Source organism: Platalea leucorodia (genome assembly GCF_965183815.1).
Source record: "Platalea leucorodia genome assembly, chromosome: 4".
Taxonomy (NCBI): domain Eukaryota; kingdom Metazoa; phylum Chordata; class Aves; order Pelecaniformes; family Threskiornithidae; genus Platalea; species Platalea leucorodia.
The window spans coordinates 70,515,279-70,538,659 of record NC_138826.1 but is presented as its reverse complement, the minus strand read 5'-3'; the positions used below and the strand labels follow the sequence as shown (position 1 = coordinate 70,538,659).

Genomic DNA, 23,381 nt, shown 5'->3' with positions numbered 1-23,381 from the left:
GGCGGAGGGACCAGGGGCGGGGCTTGGGCCGGCCGGTCGGACAGGGCTGCGCCCTCCCACTGGTTGAAACAACTGTCTGTCTTCAGCCTGAAAAGCTGCTATGGGACTGGTGCGCTGTATGGCCCGCCCCCCACTCTGATTGGAGAATATGCCTGCCCGTCAGCCCTCCCTGGGCACCGCCTCCGCCTCCCGCCTCGCTTCTCTCTTCGCCTTCCTTCTACCCACTCCCTCTAACTCCCCATTGGCTGCGCGCACTGGGGTGCGGCGCCTCCGATTGGTCCAGAGGACACGGCCCGCCCCGTTGCTATAGCGACGGCCCGCCCCTCCCCTCTCCCCCCGCACCCCGGCCCGGTCCGTGAGGGGATGGAGGGCGGCGGCGGGGCCGCGGCAGCGCCCGACGCGGGGCCGGGACCGGAGTCGGAGCCGGAGCCGGCGCCGGGGGCCGGGCTGGCGCTGGGGGCGGCGGCAGGCGCCCCCCTCGGCTACCTGCACGTCCTGTGGCAGCGGGAGGAGCCCACGGGCAAGATCCCGACCCGCCGCCTGCGCAGGGCCGCCCGCCTCCACCGCCGGCTGGGGCCTACGGGCAAGGAGAGCCACGGTGAGCGGGGGACGGCGGGGAGCGGCCGTGCTGCCGCCCGGGCCTCGGCGGGGTGGAGAGCCTCCGGTTTGGGGAGCCGGTAAAGCTTCGGCTTTCCCGTGTGCGGGGCCTCTGGAAGGAGGTCGGATCTGCTCGGTGGGCGGCTTGGGAGGGCGCCCGTCGGGAGTGGGAGAGCCCGTGGCCGGCCTCAGGAGGAGGCAAGGAGAGCGCTTCTTACCTGGCATCGCGGTCTCCTGCTTCCCCTTCTCTGGGCTGAGCCAGCACCAGCGTGGTTTGGGCCCTGCACCTGGGCTCGAGCACCGGGATGGGATGTTTCAGTAGGGAAATGCTCCTTTTTCCTCTGTGCTTTCCAGTAATTGCTGTCTTTTCTCCATAGCTCTGAAAAGGCTGCGTGAAGCTGCCAATAGCAACGACTTGGACACAGGTAAGACTTCTGCCAGTCCTACTTGGGGCCTCTTCCTGGAAGGGCGGTTTTGTCGAGGACCTTTATTTTAGGAGAGGAGGAGGAGGGTGCAGGTAGTTTGCAGACATGGTGCTTTAGATGCTGCAAAACTAGAAACTGCTTTTCTGGAGCCTTGTTTCGTTCTCTCAGCAGAGTGAGGCTGGTTATAATATTCACTTTTTCACTGCATCTGGTTCATAGTGTTAGTTTTCCAGCTGCCTCAGGCTAAATCAGCACTGCACTATTCCACCTTCTTTGGTATGTAACTTTTGCCCAATTGTAAGCAGCAAGAAAGTAGTGTTTTGGTAAGGTGGAAAACTTATGATTATCTAAGCCATACCCTGTGTGATGAGACAGTGTGACCCAGCAGATCACAACCAGGACCAGTGCTGGACTCTGCCTCTCACAGTCACTTCAGAGAAGGCTTGTGGCCTATCTGTGACTCCCTTTACTTCTCTCTACTGTAGATTAGGTGCGGTTTGATATGAAATGTCCAGCAGCAATATTGGCCTATATTATCTGCCCCTTATCATTGTCCCTCCTTAGACTATACTGTCCCCTGTGCTGGGGGACAATGACTGTGCTGGCCTAACTGTTCATCGGGCCATTCCGTGAACAGAATTGGAAACTGGTTTGACTTGTAGAAACTCCCAGTATATCAGGATGGGGGTTTGTCTGGTGTGCTTTGCCCTTCGCCTCCACAATACACCTTGTTTCATGAACTGATGGATAAAGTTCATCTGTGAGCTCTGTCGGTACAGAAAGGCTTGGCTTCCGTCACCAAGTCAAGAGGAAGAATGAAGGAATCAGGCTTTATGAAAGTCTTGGTTTCAATCCATCTCAGAGTTTTATACCTGTATTTGATACACAGGTTCCCCTGTTTACAATCCTGCTGTCTTTTGTGTACCTTGCAACTTGAGGAAGTGTCTGATGATTAATTTATTCTTCATCAACAAGTAAAAATCTTTGCCTTTTCCTGTGGTGGCACTGGGTGGGAGAGGTTATGTCATTTCCTACTGGCTTCAGGGAAGGACTAGGTAAAGTGTTCCCCATTAATGGTTCTCACTGGTAGCACTGTCAGTCTCCCTGTCTTTCTTCTGGAATATCAAACATCCCCCATTAATGCCACTTCCATCTTTTCAGGTGTTCCTTTCGCTTCTGTACCACACTTAAAGCAGTAGGTGTACAGGAAGAAATTCGAATGTGACTATAATTCAGTCTCTGGAAGCTGAGACCAATGGTGATTTTCAGTGACCTGAGCTATCTAGTTTCTTGTCTCCAGTACTGGTCAGTCTTGACTGTTGCAGGATATGCTATCAATCAAAGCTCTGAAAATACAGAGAATCTGTCGGTATTTTTGACAGCTATGGAATGAGCTTTATTTTACACACTGATTACTATATCAGGATAATCTCAAAACAACAGGAGTAATAGCCCTTACAGTTGCCCTTACGCATGTTGCTGTAGCTGCTACTTTTATGTCCCTATTCTTTTCAGCCTTTACTGGTCTCTTTGCCTTTCTGATACCCAATACTGGAGAGTCATATTAGTTTCTCTGTCTTTCTGTGTGAGCATGTTTTTCCCTCTCATCTGAGAAAAGGAGGTAGTTCAGGCTATAAGAAGTGCCAGTGGTAGCGTTGAAGAAGTAGCTGAGTGGAAAAGCAGGGGGAACAAGTGCGAGTAGATGATGGTATGGCTACTCAGGCTGTTCACTAGCTCACTTCAATACCTATAGCAGGGTATATTTGCACTGCTGCTGGCACGTTGGTGCACTCACCTGTCTGCTTCCCAATCAGCAGCCACCATTAGTATGGCAAAACCTAGGAGTTTCAGATGAATCTAGGAAGCGGCATATTCAAAACAGGTGCGAAGAGTTGTTTTTTCTCACTGCATCAGTTACACTCTGAAACTTCTCACTGCACATCCATGTTGATGTGAAAAGTTTACACAGATGCAGAAAATGACTGTGTAAATCCATGGAGAAAGCTTGTAGAGGGCTAGTAAGCACAGGATGCTAATTCTGGCTTGGGAAGTGCCTGAGATGCAGCTGACTAAAGGCTGTGAGAGTTAGCCCCACATCCTTGCCATCTTTTTATACTCTTCTGTAGTCATTTGCTGCTGATTGTCCTAGGAGCTTAAGTATTTGGCTAGATGGATCCTTAGCCTTGGCCATTACAGCTGCTGGCTTATTTTTTATGGCAGTACGTGGAAGCTGGTGAAGGCTGTAACAGAGGGTGGAGGGTACACTGCCTAGGCTGCTTCTGCTGAGCTGGGATGCTGGCTGGAGCTGGTTCAAGTCCAGTTGACTTGACAGCTAGCAGAGTGTGTATCTAACCACAGAGGAGCAGGTAGCATTACCCCTTTCTGATCAGGTGCCCCTTCAGCTTACCTGCTTTCTTTTCCTCCTTGGCGCTGTCAGTGCAGCAACTCTTGGAGGATGGAACTGACCCCTGTGCCGCGGACGACAAAGGCCGGACAGCCCTGCACTTTGCCTCCTGCAATGGCAACGATCACATCGGTGAGTGGGGCGGGGGAGTTCTGTCTTCTGTGGCAGAGATTTCGAAGGATGCTCTTTATTTTGGTTCGGTGCGTGACAGAGATTGCTGTTTTCTGTATTTTGTGGCAAAGTTGCCAGCTGAACTCTGGCTCCAGGGCTTGCCATGTCTCCCTGCTGAAGGGGGAGCAGCAGCTCCCAGCTCTAGGGCTGTACTGGTGCAGAAGGAAGGGTGTCCTTAGTCCCAGTTCTTCCCCTCAGGGAGCCCAGGGGCAGTGGCACTGCCTGGCTCTGTGCTGGGTCCTTCTGCATTGCTGCACAAACCTCCGTCCCCTGTTTTGGGAGGAAGTTGATGAGCTGAACAGAAGCATCCCTAAGGCAGCCTTATGGCTGCCACGTGGACCTGCGGCCCATGCGGGCCTGACCTGTGGGGCAAAGGGAAGGGACTGACGTGGCTCTGTTTCCTTATTTCCAGTGCAACTGCTTCTGGACCATGGGGCTGACCCGAACCAGAGAGATGGGCTGGGAAACACTCCCTTACACTTGGGTAAGTGCCACACAGATGAGCTTTGCATGCAGAGAGGTGAGGTGAACACCGCCTTGCTGTTTCTTTCCTCTCCACCTTCCTCTTTCCTGTGCATCACAGTATACCTCTCCAGCTTTAAGGACCTAGGAGGGACTCTTTGCATTTCATTAGCTTAACTCCTTATGAAGGTTTAAGGGTAAGAGGTAGAGAAAATCCTTTTCCCTCCCTCTGCCAGCCCCAAGGAGCACGACATCTGTTCCAGAGAGAGTACCCAGGCTTGCACGTGAGGTTACCCTTAACAGTTGGGCTATTCTTCTGTCCCGTGGCAAAGAGCCCTTTGGGAAGCAGCAAGCTCCACGCTTGAGCAGAAACTCCTTTGTTGTTTGCTAGTACCTCTGAGTTGTGTGTCCTGTGTTTTCCCTCCCCAGCTGCCTGCACGAACCACGTTCCTGTCATCACCACGCTGCTGCGCGGAGGTAACATTTCCTCTATAACAGTTACAGCCTGCCCCTTTCCTGCCCTGCCCCTGTTGATACTCCCCAGGGACACTAATCCTTGAAGACAGACCTCACTTTCTGTCCTTGCTCATGTGTCTTGCAGGGGCCAGAGTTGATGCCTTGGATCGAGCTGGCAGAACCCCACTGCACCTCGCTAAATCAAAGCTAAACATCCTGCAGGAAGGACTCTCCCACAGCCTGGAGGCCGTACGCCTTGAAGTGAAACAGGTAAAAGAAACAATCCTATGATCTGGTAAGGCGGTGCAGCACCTGGCAGTCTCCTGCACCCTTTATTTAAATACCTGTCGGTAGGTTCTTAGCTCCTGTGGGGAGAGTTTGACTTTTTCCTTCTGTTTCCAGAGACCTTCCTTTTTCCCAGCCACTACTCTGAATTTTTGCAGGACCTCTCTTGGCTCTGGTAGGCCAAGGATGCGTTGAATGTCTTAATTCTCAGGCTGTATGGACACTCTCTTTTCTTCGACCACCGTGTAAGACAGATGCCTTGTGGCAGGAGAGGGACCACGGCATGGGGCTGTAGCCATGGCGTACGCATTCCAGCAGGCACTCTGCATTTCTAGCGCAGTCTGCCCTGCTCTGATACCTGGAGGCATGGGATAGGAAAGCAGTCACGGGGGGCTGCATCACAAATGCACCAGGTGTGGGCCTCGCTTCAGGAGCCATATAGGAGCCACAAGGCTTTTCATCCTCGGTGCACAAGCAGATCCTGCTGGAGAAGGAAGCCCCCGCTCCTCACAATGAGGGAAGCTAGCTGGACATAAAGAAAAGCTTGGTGCGTTCAGGGCTAGACTTTGTGCTTCTTCAGCTGGGCCTGTCTCTCTTCCCTGTTCTTAAAGCAGGCACAGGGATCACAACTAGTCGGTCTGTGGCTGATCAACGCCTCTGGTGACTCACTGGGCTCTGATGCTGCCATTAGTGCTCTCCGGTTGCTTTGCATGCGTTCTTCTCTGTGGGTCGTGTATTCTGCCACATACTGCAGCGTCAAGGCTGTGCTTGGCAATTTAACTGTAATTTAGTTTTTCCTGTGAAAACATCCCAGCCTGGTGCAGCTGTCTGATGTTTGCCTCTTATGCCTGTTGGTTTCAGATTATCCAGATGTTGCGGGAATACCTGGAACGTCTGGGGAGGCACGAGCAAAAGGAACAGCTGGATGACCTCTGCTCCAGGTTACAGATGACTAGCACAAAGGAACAGGTAGGCAGCGTTGAGCTACTGTGACTCACCTACTTGTGTTGTGACTGTTGTGTTTAGGAGAATGCAGCTGCATGAGCAAGGTGACGTTGAAGACACAATTGTGGAAGTGCTCTTGCTCACGTTGGGTAAAGTGGGCAAGTTACATGATGACTTGTGGTACTCCTTTGGGTTGGAATTCAAAATGCAGAAAGCATCACTGTGCCTGGCAGCTCAGCAGAGAAGCTGAAGATCAGATGGGCCGAGGGCACAGGCATTTTAAGGCCAGGATCAGCACAACCACACAGGGTTGCAGGGCCTGTTTGGTTTTTTTCTACAAAAGACCGGCCCTTAGAAACAGGCTTAGAGGAAACAGCCCTGCTACCACTGTTGAGTTCTGGGTAACGACTGGCTAAATCGCAGGAGGTGGAGGTCAAGCATCAACCTCCTGAGGAATAGCTTCTGTTACCTTAGATTAGGACTTGTTTGATTGTGAGGACAGGAGCCCTCCTACATGATCGTGGGACCAAAGGGCTCCTGTCCTAGTATAAGCTTAGCGTCGGCATTACTGGCATTCCTGGTGCAAGGGTGGTCCCTGCTGCATGGGGGTTTCTTCTGTGTTGGTGGTCAACTGCACAACTGCATTCCTCTGCCTAACAGACGACTGTATTCTGTCAGGTGGACGAGGTTACAGACCTCCTGGCCAGCTTCACGTCACTCAGCCTGCAGATGCAGAAGATGGAGAAGAGGTAATGGGCTTCTATATCATCTTCCTGACGCAGCAGGAGAAGCCTTAGAGAGAAAAAGAGGAAGCTGAAGCTTGCTTCCCAGATCGCTGAATAAACATTGCTGCCAGCAGCCGTTCCTGCCAGATCCACTCTCCAGCGGTGGTCAGACTGTCCCTGTGGGTGCTGCCACAGCTGCCTCATGGGGAGGCAGCAGGCTTTGGACATCAGAGACAACAGATGAGTGCTGCAGCTGAGACTTTTGGAAAAAAAAAAAAGCTGCTCTTCTTTTTATCAGATGGGCTGGCGCTGAATAGGATACCCCTTCCAGAGATATTCTGCCTTCTCCTAAGCACTTCAGCTCGATGTAGGTGGTGGCTGATGCCCTGTGCAGTCACCAGCCCTGGCCAGCGCGCGCAGCAGCTGGCCAACATCACAGAAATGCTTGGAACAGGCACCTTTTGCCACCTCTGCAGTACTCAATCACATGGCGGAGGGAGAAAGTGGATGCCTTGGACAACAGAAGGCTTTGTGCTGTGAGAAGAACACACACTTAATTCTGCATGCTAGCAGCTGAGCAAACATACTGCCTTCAGAAACACACACCAAGGCTTCATCCTAACCTTCCCCAGAGCCTGCGGTCAGAGGGCAGGGAACCTGTCTGGTTACAAATGAGATACAAAGCTTTTAATCACTAGACTAACAGCTTTCACTGGCCCTGTTTTTAAATCACTGCTGCAAGTTAGTGCTTAAATACTACAGTGAAACACTTGCAAAAAATACCCAGGTAGACAGCTAGCAGGTCAGAGCTGCCCTGATGCAAGAAGAAAGTTTGGGGGGGTGACTTAATCCTAGCGCAGTTTTACGCAGACATCTACATCTTGCAGAAAAACCCACCATGACTGACTTTTGTGTGTCCTGTTACTGGCGGTCTCGGGCAAGAGGTCCCATTGCAATAGGAGGTGGTGTGTGTTCAGCCATATTATTGGGCTGGGATGGAGCCGGATTTACGGCTGCCTCAGCAGCACCAAACCCGGAGCTGACCCATACTGTGTTTCTTGCTTGTCACGGAGAGGTGCTGCTCCAGGACCTTAAGCGCAGGATAAGGAACGAGTTATGACCTCTGCTGGGAGCCTGAAGTGATGCAGCTATGAAGGATGCAGGGAATTGCCCTTGCTAATGTCTTGCTTCTGCGCCACTGTGGTTAGTAATGAAGATGTAGATAGCTTTGTTTTGGAGCAGGGATCCATAAATCTTGTCGGTAGGGCGCAAATAGCAGCAGGGTGACAAGAGCATGGCCAACAGCAATCCGAGTTCCCACCTGTGTGCTACACCTAAGTGATACGGTGTGCCGGTAGCGATACCCATCCCACAGCTTGGGAATCGCTGGTTTGGAAGTGTCCGTTCTTAGGAATCAGCTTAACCATGCAACAGCCACTGTTTGGAGCGTTCTTCAGAGACCTTCAGGTCAGCGTGTTCTCGAATATCTGGCCTCTTGTCCAGGAAAAGGCTAAGTGGACCCCCATGTTCAAAGCTGAGATACCAGAAATACACGTGGCTTTTAGATGGGTTCGTGCGTGGGGTGCTGGAGGCCGCGGCCAGGACTAACGGCCTTGTGGTTTGGCTGGAGCTGTCACTGTGAATACTGATACTTCAATGCGATATGCTGGATGGGAAGGATCATGGGAGGGTGGGAGACAATATGACCTTTTTGTATTTTGGACTTCAATAAAATCCTGTCAGCCTTTTCAGACTCCTCAGCCAAGTTCTCTCTTTTTTCAGAGTGGCTCATTCCTCTTTCTTTACGTATGTTCCAGGCCCCGGGCAAAGCACTGGACTTGGTAACTGCTACTCTCCTACCCGGTACTGAAATTAGAACCGACAACACAAAGTTGTTTGAACTCAAACACCAGTCTGTTTGCAGATTGAAGTACACGGTTGCTGACTCACCTTCTGACCTTGACTCCCAGAGCCAAGAAATCCAAACTTTAAATCTAGTTAGTTGCTGTGAAACCGTACAAATAGAGAAAAGAATCTCAGCGGGATTGCTTCAAGCTGGACGATGGGATGTTTTGCAAAGAGGAAAAGCAGCCTTGCCCAACCTGCGCTCCTGTGTAAGCATGGAGCTGGTGGGGAGAAGGTGGCTTTGCCCCGCGCCAGATGAAATGGCTGTGCTGTGAGGAGACTGCAAGGGGGTGAGGGGCTGGGGGGGACATCTGGGCAGAGAATTTCCAGGGGGGTCCCTGTGTGAGGAGTGGGTGACCTCCCTGTCCAGTCTTTACTTACCTTGTTTCTTCCCATCTTCACAGCCTAGTCTTGGTGTCCGCATACACCCAGCTGTCAACGCTTCTGCACTCAACAGCCTTGTTGCTGAGGAGACCATTAAGGTGCCCAAAGAGCAGGCGGCTGAAATGCTCTTTATTGCTGCAGTTACCTTAGTTGCTGATGTTGTCTGCTAACTAGACACAGCTTGGCAGCTTTCCTCAAAACCAGGAATACACCTAGCTGGGACTCAAGAGCGAAGCTTTTAGCCTGAGCACACGTGATATTGTTGTCCACAGCTCTTCATGCCTTTCTCTTGCCTGGCGCTGGAGTTTTTCATAGCTGCTCCTGACTGTATGCTCGGAGAAGAAAGGTGCAGGTCCTGCAGCCAGCCGAGCGTTCGTCTTGCCTCTTTCGCAGCACTGCTCCCTCCATGGAAGGTGAGGCAGCGCTGGCAGTCCCCTGGAGACTGGTACAATGAGCTCAGGCAAATAAAATAAGCGGGCTTCTAAGAAGTTTTGCCACTGCTTTAGTGATAACACCGGATAAGAAGGAGAACAGGAGATCTGGTTTTCAGGGGGGAAAAAAAGCATCGTATAGGAATCACCACAGTCAGTTCTGCTTTCCTGCCTCAGCGCTGAAGCACTGGGCTGCTGAGAGCCGTGTCATGTGTTTGGCACTGGGCTGAAAAAAGTTTTAGGTTTCTCTGTGTCAGCTGGTCATGCCAAAGCCTTGACTACCCTGCTGTGCTCAGCAGCTGTATCTCAAAAGACAGTTAGGTGCTGGGGAGGGAAAGAAGGAAAGAAATGGTTCCAGGGGAGGATGAGAGTGCGGCTTCACGCTGTGCCAAGAGCTGTTCACTGGCACTGTTTGCTTTTTCTGCTGCTCCTGGCCTAGAGTCTTTGGTCTCTCCCAGCAGCTTTTCCCCCTGCCCTTGCATCCTGGGCCACAGATTTCCCTGCACAGCTCATAGGTGTGAGGCTGGTGCCAGCTTTCTGCATATCCCAGAGATGTCCGCTGCAGAAACAAAGAATGAAAACAACAGCACAGGTTTCCCTCTTCTATTTATTTAGCCATGAAACTCAGTCCAATCTCCTCGTTTTTCTTGTGCTACACCATCAAACACACCTTCTGGGTCCCTTCCTGAGTGGTCGTGCATCCTCTTCCTTGGGGCCGTGGTGTCAGGCTGCCAGCACGCTCTGGCAACCAGGACTTGACCCAGGGCCCTGCTTCCCCCTCACCGCTGCCTGGCCTCCAAATACCCTCCATTTCCCCTCCTCAGTCAGAGCACGGCTCTGCAGTGATGTGCTGAACCCCCAGCCACCGAACCCAGCAGCAACCTCCCCGGCTCTGCAGCTGCTGCTGTGCTGTCAGATGCATCCAAAACGAGCCAGGTTGAGGAACTGGCTCATCCAAGCAAGTGAAGACTGAAAACCTGCTTGTGTCTCGCCAAGGACCCACAGCAGAAGCAACGGTGCTGAACAAAGCCTCCCAACAAAGCTGCATGGATGTTATTTTAAGCAAGAGGCCTTCTCTGAAGCGGCCACTCACCCATGCAAGTGAATGCAAAGTGCACACTGCAGTATGTGCAAATATCAAGAATCTGTTCCACTCTTCAGCAGCTGAAATAATTAAACTCCAGGGTATCGAGCCAACATCTGAACTCCATTACTTTCTCCACCTTTGCCTTTCCAGCAGACTCCAAATCCATCATTGTAATTATCATCTAGCCTGCTAAAGAAGCCCCATGAAACATCTCTGGCAAACCTCCCACTCTTTCATCTGCTTCCTCCGATCGTTCTGTGAGCAAGACAGATCTCCTCTGTCATGGGAAGGTACTTGCAGAATGATGCCTTCTTCGTGCACAGTGCCTGGCCAGCGTGGGAGAGCAACCCTGGGCAGCTCAGGGCCCATGGGGCAACTAGGTGGAAGAGCCAGCAGTTTTGATTAGGAAGCTGATAAAGGAGATATGGCAAATAGCATTCCTCTGGGCTTTTCTGAAAGCTCTGAGAGGGAAAGAGAGCACGTGGTCGTTGGAAGAATTAAAATAATCAGCTGGCAACCTGCTAAGGCTGGCCATGGATTAGGAACCAGCAGCTAAACCCAAAAGCAAATAAGCAGAATTCCCTGTAGTTAATAGTGCTACGTGCCCTGGCCACCCCTATTACACCGCTATGTCTCTGGCCGGCAAGGCTGTCTTGCCGGGAGGTGCATTTGCAGTGCTGTCCTGGCTGTTTGCAGAGCGTTTGTACAAGGTGCAGTTCCCTCGAGCCCAAGGGCAGCGCTTGAGCCCGTTGCTCTGCCAAGGAATTAGGAGCCGTCCTTGTAACAGCTTCCCCTGGCCTCCTGCCTCCCCCAGCCCCATGTGTCTGCAGACAGGGAAACATCCACCAGGGCTGCCAGATTTGCACGTGAGTTTCTTCGTACCTGGGTCTGACACCTCCCAGCAGCATCAGGCTCATGGCACGCACACTGGGGAGATGCCCGGGCACCAGAACTGGCACACAACTGCCAGGACTAAAAGTTGCTCTGCAGCGGGTAGCTATGCCTGGCTTGCAGGGGAGCTGGTGCCAACCCCTAGCTGAAAAGCCCTGACCAGCCCTTGCCTCTCCTGGTCCCTCTGCCCCATGCCAGCTCCTGGCGTGGCTGCGCTCCGTGGGTGTGGCAAACCGGCCTCTGCAGGGTTAAAGCCAAGCTCGTCAGCCCAAGTGATGACAAGTAGGAAAGAAAATGTAAGAAAGGAGTCATTAATTAAGGCGAGAAGCTGGGAGCGGAGACTGCAGAATGCTAATCAGTCTGGAGGGGAGGCTGCGTGGAAAGCAGCAATCAAGCTCCTTCAGTTTTAATTAAACCCAGCTCTACATCAAGGACATGACACCTTTTCTTCACCTCTACCTTTGAGTTGTGAAACCAGTTGGAGTGTGTACGCTGTTACTGGGCAGACAGGAATTCCCCCCTGGCTCCAGAGCCTCCCCAAGCCAGGCTCAGCATCTGCCCTGCCCACTCATGTGCTTCCCAAAACTGGGCCTTAATACCAGGCAGAGCTTTGGGATGGGAGCCAGGGCTTGCAGATGCTTGCCATGCTAAATGCACCTTCTCCCCCAGGTTTTCTCCATGTCTTCTCTGTCCTGTTTTATGTAGGCTTCACCCCAACGTGCACCAGTCAGTCCTGACCTGATCCACTCCTTTTGCAAGCCAGGACCAGGAGGAGCAGGATCAGGGGCAAGCAACAGCCCGGCTGCAAGTGGGCAAGAAGAGGCAGCATCCGGCTGTGCTGCATCACGGCTCCCGACCGCCATTCCCTTCTCCCTCTGATGCTTTGGGCTGTGAAGTGGGGCCTCACCCCAGAAACGATGCAGATATTTGTGTTACCTGGAGGCTGCTTGCAGCCATGCGAGCTAGCCACCAGCCACAGCATTGCATGCAAAGGGCAGCTTCAGGACTAGCCATCCCCGGGAAGGTAGGCGAAGCATGCTGGACATATTGCCAAAAGGCATCGGCTACACGGGAGTGGCAGCCACCACAGAGGAAGGGAGCCAGAGAAATCAGAAACAGGGATAGCAGACGAGGGAGGCTCATGGTGCAGAGAGCAACATCAAACACTTGAATGGAAAAAGAAAAATAATTCCCAGTGCAGCGCTTCAGCTGGCCTCCACGCAGAGAAAGGGGTGTCCTTGGAGCTGAGATCTAGCGAGGCGTGCAACAGCTTCAGCGAGGGTTAGAAATACCACATTGCCTGGGAATTTTAAGAGCAGGCAGGGCAAAGCAGTAAGGGAGGATTTACACAAGCAGAAGCTGGGGACAGAAAGAGAAGAGAAATAAGGGGGGGGGGGCTCATGGCTCCGCTCACACACACCACAGCTCTGCAAGGCCCTTGCTGCCTGACGTCCTCCATCCCTGCTGTACAACGTCTACAGCACTGAGAGTGTCGAAGGGCAAGGATGGGGCCAAAAACCCTTTGTTTGGACACAGCCTCCAGCTGCCTTGCCGAGGTCCCACCATGCCTGGGGACACCGGTGGCTTCCGCAGCCTGTGCAAGGCTCAGGACACCACCGATGGGGCTGCACAGCCTCCAACAACTGCGCATTTACCGCAGGCTCACGTTGGCAATCGGTGGGCTGGCAGTAAATGGCTCCTCTCTGCCAGCTGGGGCTCCCCAGCGTTAGCTCCCTCGCTGTTTTAATTAGCTAGAAAGTGAGCAGTGTGGTCCCTGCAGATTTCCAGGCTACGGAGACCCAGTCCTTGCGTCTCCACCTGGAAAGTCAGCCTGTAGGTCTTTGCCAGGAGGGATATCTCCATGCACATGCTGGCTGTGGGCAGTGGGGCTGGCGGAAGTGAACTACCACAGAAGGGGAATGATCTGCCTCATTCAGGGCAAACGTGTTCACTCTGAAACCTACTGCTGCCATGATGATCTGTAACTGTTTCCCAGCTTTAGCATGGAAGTCTGGAGTGTCCCACAATGTCACTGCTTTCACTAAACACTTTCTGCCAAGCTGTCCCTCTTTCACCTGCTTTTAGGGCATTATGGGTGAAGATCTGCTTCATGTTAAGAGTTACACGCTCAGGAGCCACACAGCACTAATTAAATGCCATATGTAATTAAGGAAAAGGAGGGCTGTTGCAATCATGTAAAGTTTACTGTAAATGTTGAGCGGGGACAGTGGCAGGTCTGATGATTTACAGCTGAGGCATCCCAGTCCTGGCTGCAGGATTACGGAGGAGGTTGCTGAGGAGCTCTGTGGGGCTTGAGCTCGGTTTAATGCATCTGAATGAGCAACCTCATCTCTTTTGCTGCCAACAGAAAACTGTCTCAGTGGGGATAAGATGTGGGCTTGATGATTCTGGTCTCTCCCAGAGGAAAGCAAAGCCCCTGCAGTCAGGACGTGTGATGCTAATGGAGATTTCTCCCTCACCTCTCACCATGGAGGTCCTTCCACGGGCTGGTCCCTTTCCCTTCCTCAGGGCTTGCCTGGCCAGCAAAAGCAGTCCCTTTCCCCCCTCCCAGTCTCTCAGGTGACTTGTCTTTATCCCCTTCCTAGGGCTTCTTCCTGGGCTTGTCCTACAGCATCACCAAAAGCTCACAAGCCACAGGACTGATGCTCAGGGGCCACGCCCGTGCTGGCAAAAGAAGCATGATCTGTTCCGCTTGCACTCACAAGCCAGGTGGCATCACAGAGTTTGTGTTCCCACGGCGAAGCTGTCTCATCCCTGAAGATGATGGCCTCAGGTGTCTGTGATTATCTGTGGCATGTGGACTTGGCACACCGGGGAAGCCGAGTACCCTGCTCGGTTCCTCTCCCCTCTCCACCCGTGTCATGACTACGTGACAAAACCAGAGCTGCGTGAAGTCAGCCACGTGCCTGGGCCTAGCTCTGCCAGGCACCGTGGCAAATCACGGCATTGCAGCAATGCAAATCCCACTGGCTCCCACCTATGTGCGCTAGAATGACCAAAGGCCTTGCTTGGGTGGTGTTTTTCTGGGCTTCTCCAGCAGCCTGACGATGCAGAAATATGCTGGAGAAAGCTGCAGTGGGGCTGGGGTACAACACAGCCGAGTGATGCTCACCTGAGACCAGGAGCAGCATGACGCTGCTGGGGTGGGGAGAAGGCTCCTGCCAAAATGTGGGTGCTTTGCCAGCACGTTGCTTCCCGCCTCCCTCATGCTCCCTCCTCCTCCCTTCTGCCCTCTGATTCTAGCCCCTCACTTCGCTCTGCCTTCTCACTGCTGTTTTCTGTCCCTGTGGATGGCTCCCACCACACATTTATCATTTATATTGCCCCCCATCTGTCCTCTCACCATCCCTCCTTTTCCCTCTCTCTGCTTCTGTCTCTCCCTCTCCTACGACTTTCTCTTGAACACCAGCAGTGCTGGATCCATCTTAAAACCCTCAGCTTTGCTTCTTTTGTACACTTCTGCGTCGTCTGCAGAGTCAAATAAAACAAATGATGCCCTGCTAGTGACTCGGGAGCACCAGACTGTGGTCAGATGGCTTGTACAGCCTCCGCCGCCTCCAGCCCAAACTGCAGAGTCCTGCGCCAGGCAGAGATCGTATCCAGCACACAGCAAATGTGGCAGGCGAAGGAAATTACTAGGGTTTATTCAGGTCAAGCAGGGGAGAAATTCCAGAACCTTCTGGTGAACGTGATTTTTGTCCCACCATGCCATCCCCAGGGCACTTCCCATCCTTCCTCTGGTCAGGCCGGGGGGATGCTTGGCCCCGCTGCGAGGTGTCGTTGAGCTGCTACCAGAGCCAAAGGTTCCTCCACAGGTGGTCGAGGCAGCAGGAGACAGAGCAGGGGAAAGTTCTGCTCCCAGGCAGACATGGGTCCCACAGCAATCCCACAGCAGTGGCTGTTCTGGAAGATGTCCCAACCCACTGTGCAGTGTTGGCCTCACGCTCTCTTAGAAACCCTCTCCATCAGGTAGAAAGGGGCACTGAAGAGATATAGGATTGAACTAAGTGCACATGGGTCTGTTTCTTTCTCCTTCGCCTCACCACAACTGTCACCTGGCTCCACAGCTCATTTTGCAGCTTAGCTACTTTATTCTGCTTTGGTGACAGCCATCAATTCACTCACAATCAATCACCACCATCATGCAGAAAAACCTGTCTGGCCAAGTCAGTAAACCACACACACAGGGCTAATATCAATGAATAATGTCACTGCTCAGAGAGCAACAGGTCCTTCAGCCCCAGAATGAAGGGATGAAACTGAGTAGCAAGCAAAGGTCGAAGAGGAGGCAGCAATCCATCTGGAATTTGCAAAGGGCAAACAGAAAGTAAGCAAAGGGGTGGATCAGTCTGAACAACGTGGTGGAAGGAGGAGTTACTAGGTTTGTTTAGGAAGAACTGGGGATGGCAATCAGGAAATATTTCTGAACTGCAAGCAGCATTAGGAAGTCGGACAGTGTCCTGCAGGATCTGCTTGCAAGAGCTAAAGCCAGGTGGGACAGAGCTCTGGGGAATATCCTCCAGCGAGTACTTCTGGTGGGGCAGGGTGGAGGGAAGAGACTGGACAGATGTTCCTTTCCTCCTTGACCTTCAGAGAAGCCACAGGTGCAGGGGGAGGCACACAGAGGTGTCAGCACACAAGCCTTTCTAATCTTCACCTGCTGTGGCATAAATCATTTGAGTATGACTAGTGACTGCGGCAGTGTTTGCATCATCAAGCTATTGGCACGGGCAGCTGACTTCCTTGCACGTGAGACAGTGTGGCAAAGGTGCTCTGATCCAGATGCAGGGGCTAGGGAAAGGGATGGAGGTGGGCTAGGGCTGCCCCTGGACCATGGGAAAAGGACATATGGGCAAGGGACAGTGTTTTACCACTTGGGGCTGGGCACAGCACCCCAGCCCTGCCAGGGAGAGAGGCTGCCAGACCCCTATTGACACTCAGGTCCCCATGCACTCTCTCCACCCTTCCCACCCATGCTCTGATGTGCCTTTAACAGCTTGGATTTCCTACCAGGATTTTTTCATTTTGGTTGTCTCCCTCTTAGAGTGTCAAGGTGCTGCACAAAATTAGCAAGTTAGGAAGCTGGGAAATGGAGGCCTCAAAACCTGTTGAAGGAATGCCACCCAGGTTGCTTGGCATCACATTAACATGTCCCTCCACTCTGCATTTGTGTGGGTGGATTGTGCCATTCCTATATGAATGCTGTGGGCCAGTGAGTGGAGGTGAGTGGGGACAATGGGTTAACCATTGCCACAGGAGGTTTCGGTGGCTCTGCTGTGTCCATTCCCCTCTGCCCGTTATTCTGCCCATTTGGGAATGGAGTGGTTACTCACAGGCCGGAAAACAGGCTTCTTCACTTTGCTCATCTGTAATGAACAGTCAGAAACTCCTCAGTTCCTCTTGGACGGGTCATGGCTAGGGGATGGCCAGCTGTTGCCAACCTTTCCTCCTCCAGCAGCTCCTTCTGCACAAAGACCATGGCATCTTGTAGCTGGTGAGTCCGTGCTCTGGCATCATGACTGGCACCTCCAGGGTCCCTCTTCCTGGTGTTCTCCTCTGGAACCTGGGTCACCTCAGTGTTGCCTCCATAGAAACCTCTGGTGCTGTTGGCGAAACCTTTACCCACACTGACCATGTGGACTTTCTTTCCAACTCTCTCCTTCTTCTTCCTGGTCTTGGTTTGGAAGAAGAGGCAAGTGAAGACCTGCTTGAAACGCTTGCGGAAATGCTTGGAGATGAGGGCATAGACAATGGGGTTGAGGCAGGAGTTGGCGTATGAAAGGCAGTGGGAAGCCAGGCGGCAAGCGTAAGTGGCTTGGTTGAAGGGGAAGTGGCCAAACCAGAAGCACAGGATGACCAGGTGATGGGGCAGCCAGCAGAGGCAGAACAGGATGGCCACAGCCACAATCATCTTGGTGACTTTACACTTGGCCTTCCGGGACTCTGAGATCCTTTCTATGGGGTCTACGGAGGTCCACAGGAACTTGATGGTCCTGGCGTATGCCAGGCTCACCACAATCACAGGCAGGAGGTATCCAAAGACAAATGTAAAGATGTCCAGAATCTTTCGGCGCTGGTCCTCCCAGATGGGGACGCAGATGGGCACCCTGTGGTAATGGACAATGTGGTAGTAACTGAGGTAAGGCCCTGCGAAGAGCAGCGACAGCGACCAGATCGCTACGATGGCCACTCCTGCGTTTCGGGAGGTACGGAGATCCCGGGACTTCAGCGGATAGCGAATGGCCAGGTACCTGGCAAGGAGGGGACGGAGAAGGAGAGACCAAACAGAACATGGGTGAGATGACACCTTGTTGCCCTCCTGCCCCGTGGAGCTGCCATCTGTGCACCCCCCACACACACGCAGCCATCCCTCTCCACCTCTTGGTTGGGAGTGTTACGGTGAATTCACATAGAGATCAGGGTCATCCCAACAGTTGGTCTGGGATCTCCGTTGCCCACTCTGCTGTGCTAGCTCAGGAAAGGCAAGCAGCATGCCTCTTGAACCAGGGAAGAGAAGGACAGGAGCAGGACCCAGAGGGCTCTCTCTTTCCCCTCCGCTGCATTGCTGCCCTGGGGTTTTGCTGTTCTTGGTTTTGCGTGGCAGACGTCAAACCTCAGCATGTGCCTGCACTACTCCTTCCTAAGTGAGGGCTGGGTAACCAGGCCAAGAGCTTGGCTTGGTGCTGGAAGAGGGCACGGGGAGACAGGGAGGCTGGCTCTGCTGGCCTTCCCTCTGGGGAGACCCTACCTGCTCCTTACAGGACACTCAACAGGGTAAGGACTGGCCTTTCTCCCACCCCTTAGCTCAAGGGTGGCAAGCAGGTTGTCCCTGAGCTGAGGGACTCAAGGGGGAGACGACGCTTGCCTGTCAACAGAGACGGCAGCCAAGGTGAAGCTGCTGGCGTACATGGTGAGGTAGATCAGGAAATGCACAGCCTTGCAGGCAAAGGCCCCAAAGAGCCACCCATCCAGGGTGTAAATGGTGGCCTGGAAGGGGACGCAGCAGACGATGAAGCACAGGTCAGCCATGGCCAGGTTAAGGATGAAGAGGTTGGTGGTATTGTACTTGACTTGGTTGTTCCGCAGCAGCACGGCCAGCACCAGCCCATTCCCCACGGTGCCCAGGAGGAAGATGACGGAGAAGACGATGGGCACGATAATCCCTGCGGCTCGCAGCTCCGGGCTGTCAGAGGAGGTGTTCCAGCCTCCCGGCATCTCCCCATCTGACTGCAGGGACCTGTGAGGGGGGAAAGGGAGACACAGCACCTGTGCATGGCCATAGGTAAGCGGGTGCTGCTTGGTGTTGACCACAGTGGCCACCAGAGCTCTGGCCCTAAGATGCCTGATCCTGGCCTTTGTCTGATGCTCACATTTCTCCCAGAGATGCCAATCCCAACCACCTAGTTAAATGATGACATCGAGGTCCTCGTGATGTCACTGGCAAGAATGCTGTTGGGATTAGTCAGCCCACATCTGCCTGGCTTGAGTGGAGCTGAAGCCCCTTTCTCCTGCCCGCATTCACGTCCCCACCACGGCAGCTCCTGTGCTCCCAGCTCCCTGAAGGCCCCCCTGCTCTGCCGCCTGGCCTCCCCTACATTCCTCCTACAATCCCAAAGCCGCTAAACCTCTTGGGATTGCTTGCTTTGGCAAGCCTAAATCCTGGCTGGTGTTCAACAGGGCTCAGCGAGGGACGCGAGGCCATAGGGACTGTGGGTGGTTCTGGCACCCTCATCCCGGGGCTGTGCCACCTCTGGCAGCAGGGACCTAATGCCTGGATGACACCCCGCAGCAGCAGCACCCTGCCACGCTCCTGCCTCAAGGGAGCTCCTTCAGCTGGGACCACCTCCACCCTGGAGCTGGCTGCCCCTTGCTCCCTTTGCAGCAGTTATGCTCTGCAGAGGAGAGGTGACTTGGGGCAGCTCTTCCTGATGCTGAGAGGTGGTCAAAGGCTGGATGGTGGTGGCTACGAGAGGATGGGGGAGACCTTGGAGCCGCCTGAAGCACAACACGATGCTCATTGTGAAGGAGTGTAATTATTACTGCAGCTCAAGGTATTGTGATTTGCTGCAAAACTTCCTCCAGCCCTGCGCTCAGGGGGGGAGCAACAACAGCCTGTCTCCTAACGAACCTTTCCCTGTGTTGTGCTATCATTAGAACAAATTGTCCTTCACTGAGCAGCAACCAAGAGGGAAAGACACTGTTATCTAGCAACTGCTGACATGCAATTAACTGTTTGGGTCATGCAAGCTCCTTTGCCCCATGGTCCCTCATCCTTCAGCTCACACCGCTTCTCCTTCCTATCAGCCTCTCTGTAATGCACCGAAAGGTTGCCCGTGCTTCTCTGGCTCTGTGGTCCCCTCTGTCCTACTGGTAACTATCTATCTGGCTCCTCCATCTTGGCCCTGTGGACCCCGGTCGCCCTGGACCCCGGTCACCCTCTGGGCACACACTCACACATAGGCAGCGGGACATTTCTGGGCACTGTCGTGTCCCTGCTTAGGGAGCCCGAGGCTGCCCTTTGCTTGGGAAGCCGGCACTCACCTCTGTAAGGAAGGGCCTGCAGCTTCGCCGCTTGCTTGGGGGAGACCCCTGGTCCAGCCCGGGCAGCAGTGGCGAGAAGGATGCGGGTGACCAGAGAGTTCGTCTGGGCAGCGCCGTCACCCCTGCCCGGTGCTCCGCTGCCTCCCCTGCCTGCTGCCACCTCTGCCACCTCTGCTCTCTCTTCTTCTGGCTTGCACACACGGCTGTCTCCTTCTAGAGCTCCTCTGCTCTCTCTCTCTCTCTCTGTCTCCCCCTTTCCCTCCCTCTGCTTTTGCTGCTGATCCATTGATCTCTGGTTTGTTTTTTTTCTCCCCTATCCCTGAGGTTGGGTTTGGAGTTAACTCCTCTCTGCCCAGCCTTCCTGTAGACTCAGCTGCTCCCCGCACCAGTGAGGAGGGGGCAGCAGAGAAAAAGCCTGCTGCTCTCCGGTGGGAGAGGGTGGATGGAGGGGGCAGGGTCCCATGGACCCCAGCGGGCCTTGCAGGCACCCCTCGACGCTGGGTGTTCAGGATGTGTTACCCAACACCTGCAGGGAATATGAATATCCCACCACAGTGAGCCTGGCCCCTGCCCCACCCTTGGGATATGGGTCTAAACCCTCTGGAGCATGAGCAATTAATTGCTATTACTAGCTGTTATTAATTAATTGTTAGTAGCACAGCACAGAGCAGATCAAGTCTCTCCCACAATGTCTGACCCAGGGAAGGAGCGGAAAGCAGCTTTTGGTTTCCATCCAGCCCATGTCTGCCCTCCACCAGCACTGCCGGGGCACTGCAGCGTGGGGAGGGAGGACAACCATCCAGGGAGGCCATCTCCAGAGGTTCAGCTCCTTCACTGCTGTCCAGGAGCAGCCCTCCTGCCCCACCGCCCCACCACCATGGCCACCCCCGCAACGGGACCTGTGCCCTGTGGACTTCCAGGTGCACTGAGTCCAAGTACAGCTTGGTGGTCCTTTCCAGGCAAGACCCAAAGGCCACCGGCTGCCCTTCGCTGGGAAGGTCCTGGACACCTCTTCCAATGATGGGGCAGGATGTGGAGGAGGAGGAGGAGGCAGCGCTGGCCCCTTCCCCGCCACGGCAGCCCCGATGCCCCTCGTCGGGGGCACCCCTCGGCCTGGCGGGAGGGACGGTGCATCCTCCCCTCCCTGCCTGCCCCTCTGGCGGGAAGGAGCGAGGTGTCCCCGCCAGCTCGCTATCAGCTGCTGTAACCAGGGAAAAGGGGAAGGCCGTGCCTTGGGACGTGGTGATAACCCGGGGGATGCGGCGGAGTGAGAGCCCACAGCCCGGCACAGCCCGCTGCAGTGCCGCTTTGCCATGGAGGGATCCCGCCGTGGCTGCCTCCTCCTGCTCCTCCTCTGCCTGCTGCTGCCACTGGGCACCGTGGGCCCACTGCCACCACCGGAGGAACCCCAGGAGCCACCGCCGCCGCCATCCAGCACCGCTGACCCTGCCGCCCACCTGCTGCGCGGCCGCCCCTCGGCCCCGGTGCGGCCCTACAGCCTCTCGCTCTCCCCCGAGGACTACCGCTACTCTCCCAAGCCCCGGCACCTGCGGCCCGGGCGGCTGCGCCGGCTGCTGGGCTCAGCCTTTGACCCCTTCTGGATGGCGGCCGAGGAGCCCCGTGGCCGCAACGGCAGCGTCCCCGAGGAGAACCTGGAGTCCCTGAGCCGGGACCTGGCGGAGGGGGCCGGGCGCTACCGCCGCAAGCTGTGGCGGGAGGCAGAGGGGCTGGAGCTGCCCGCCCTGCTGCCCCCTCGCCCGGGGCTGCCCCCCGAGCTGCCGGAGGCCCTGGCCCGCCGCCTGCGGCAGTGGCTGGTGGAGCGGGCCGCCTGCCGCCTCACCTCCACCTGGGTCGATCTGGGACCCGTCTTCTGGCCCCGCTGGGTGCGCCACACCGCCTGCGATACCAGCACCCCCGGCTGCTCCTGGCCCCCCGGCATGACCTGCCGCCCCGCGCAGCTCACCCACATCAAGCTGCTGGCCTGGCACTGCTGGGCGCCCCAGAGCCCCGGACCCCCGCAGTGCGCCTGGCGGCAGATCCCCTACCCCGTCGTGGCCGCCTGCAAGTGCTCCTGCCGCTGAGGGGGCTGCGGGGGGCTGCAGAGGGACCCCCCGGCACCTGTTCCTGCAGCCAAACAGCCTGAAGAGGCGAGCGGCCGCCTGGACTCACCCCCGGGGCTGGGGAGATGGGGGGGTCCCCAAACTGGAGAAATAAACCACCAGAAGGAAGCGGGAGCGGCCGCAGGCATTGCTGTTTCTCGCCAAAGCCCCCAGGTGGGGAGGCATTAGCGCTGGCGGGGGCTCTTGCGTGGTGTTTGTCTCTGGTGAAGGACGCAGGACGGGAAAATCGCGGCACCCGACCGCGGCAGGTTCAGACCCTGTTTGCATCAGCCCCAACGGGCTCGGTCCAAGCTGAGGCATCCCTGCCTGCCTGGGCAGGACTGCAGCAGGGAGAAAGGGCAGAGGGATGCCGGTGCGGAAGGGGTGGAGGGAGGTGGGTTGCAGCTCAGGGTGGAAACGACGGTGTGGAGAGGGGCTGGAGGGTGTCAGCAGAAAGGGCGGCAGGTTTGGGACTGCAGGGAGGCAGCCTGGCGAGGATGGAAGAAGTGGGAGGTGGGCAGGGATGCAGGGCTGGAAGCATCTGTGGGAGTGCGTGTGTATGGAAATGGGACAGGACAGCCCCCTCCTTCGAGGTACAACGGGTGAGATACAGGGATCCCGCACCTATCCTACATGGTGTAGAGGGTGACGGCTTGAGACCTCAAGGGAAGCCTGGTAGAGCAGTGTATGGGGTCTGGGGTGAGTTGGTGAGCCCAGGGTGGGAACTGTATCCTCAAAAAGTGGCATCTGCCTCTACATCTCACCCAGCAAAAAGTCCTCTGCTTTCTGGGCTAAAAGCTGCAAAGAGCTGCAGACCAGACCTAGGTTGGGAGGCCTTGAAGAAATAAAGAGCTGGAGGCTTTGCCTAGGAATGCAATATTAACACAGTGCCTGCAGTCGATGGGCGCTGCATTATTAATTTCCAGCGTGCCATCGTCTGACCCTCCTGCCTTCCCCAGGCTCCAGCACTCCCTGCATCGCCATGCAAACCGCAGTCTGCTGCAGAGCTCGGCCTTGAAGCAGGCAGAGAGGCAGCAGGAGTGCGGGGGCTGGCTGCCAAGGGGCCTGGGAAAGACAGAGGAGAGAGGGAGGTCAGGGCATCAGGTGAGGAGAGGAGGAGGAGGAGAAGCGGGGAGCAGATGCGTGCAAGCAAGAACAAGTGCATGCATCGCAGGGGAGGGAGGCTGCTTCTGCTCTTACCTGCGGCTGAGCAGTAAGACATCTGTACGACTGCTCTCCCGTTCAGGGAGGACATGAAAGCTGGAGCAGGGTTAAACTGCTTGGGTTGGTTGCCCTGAGTGGAGCAGAGACAGCGGCAGGGCTGCCTGCAGAAGCCCAGGGGAGAGGGGGAGGCCTGTGCTGGGGACCAGCAGGAGGGAGGGAGGCGGGGAGCATGGTACAGGTGTGCAATGGAGGTGTGCAGGTAGGGGGAAGCAAGGGGGTGCACATGCATCGGGCTCAGAACAGCAGTGATTTGGTTTTGGGACTTAAACACCCTGTACCCGAGCCCATCTGGCTGAAGCTTCATCTCTTCCAGGTTGCAAAAGAGGCC

General features: G+C 55.1%; 3 protein-coding genes across 5 annotated transcripts; 2 read left to right on the top strand and 1 right to left on the bottom strand.

Annotated features, from left to right (window-relative positions):
* Positions 1-363: 363 nt before the first annotated feature.
* ANKRD54 (ankyrin repeat domain 54) lies at positions 364-8,161 on the top strand (the record flags this gene model as incomplete). Its single annotated transcript, XM_082308938.1, has 8 exons — positions 364-598; positions 975-1,022; positions 3,460-3,558; positions 4,010-4,081; positions 4,489-4,536; positions 4,661-4,785; positions 5,662-5,769; positions 6,424-8,161. The coding sequence occupies 8 exons, from the start codon at positions 364-366 to the stop codon at positions 6,496-6,498; spliced, it is 810 nt and encodes a 269-aa protein (XP_082165064.1). The 3' UTR covers positions 6,499-8,161.
* A 1,131-nt stretch (positions 8,162-9,292) lies between these two features.
* GALR3 (galanin receptor 3) lies at positions 9,293-20,431 on the bottom strand. 3 transcript variants are annotated; one of them, XM_082311366.1, is made up of 4 exons: positions 19,731-20,431; positions 18,097-18,426; positions 16,523-17,440; positions 9,293-9,749 (listed from the first exon to the last, which is right to left on the bottom strand). In XM_082311366.1, the coding sequence occupies exons 2-3, from the start codon at positions 18,402-18,404 to the stop codon at positions 16,552-16,554; spliced, it is 1,197 nt and encodes a 398-aa protein (XP_082167492.1). In that variant the 5' UTR covers positions 18,405-18,426; positions 19,731-20,431; the 3' UTR covers positions 9,293-9,749; positions 16,523-16,551. The 3 variants fall into 3 exon arrangements, with proteins under 3 accessions (XP_082167492.1, XP_082167491.1, XP_082167493.1); XM_082311365.1 differs by lacking the exon at positions 9,293-9,749 and having other exon boundaries at positions 16,125-17,440; XM_082311367.1 differs by lacking the exons at positions 9,293-9,749; positions 19,731-20,431 and having other exon boundaries at positions 16,125-17,440; positions 18,097-18,545.
* On the top strand, positions 20,423-21,811 carry LOC309590261 (noggin-like; the record flags this gene model as incomplete). Its single annotated transcript, XM_082311368.1, has 1 exon — positions 20,423-21,811. The coding sequence occupies exon 1, from the start codon at positions 21,044-21,046 to the stop codon at positions 21,809-21,811; it is 768 nt and encodes a 255-aa protein (XP_082167494.1). The 5' UTR covers positions 20,423-21,043.
* Between the last annotated feature and the right edge of the window lie 1,570 nt (positions 21,812-23,381).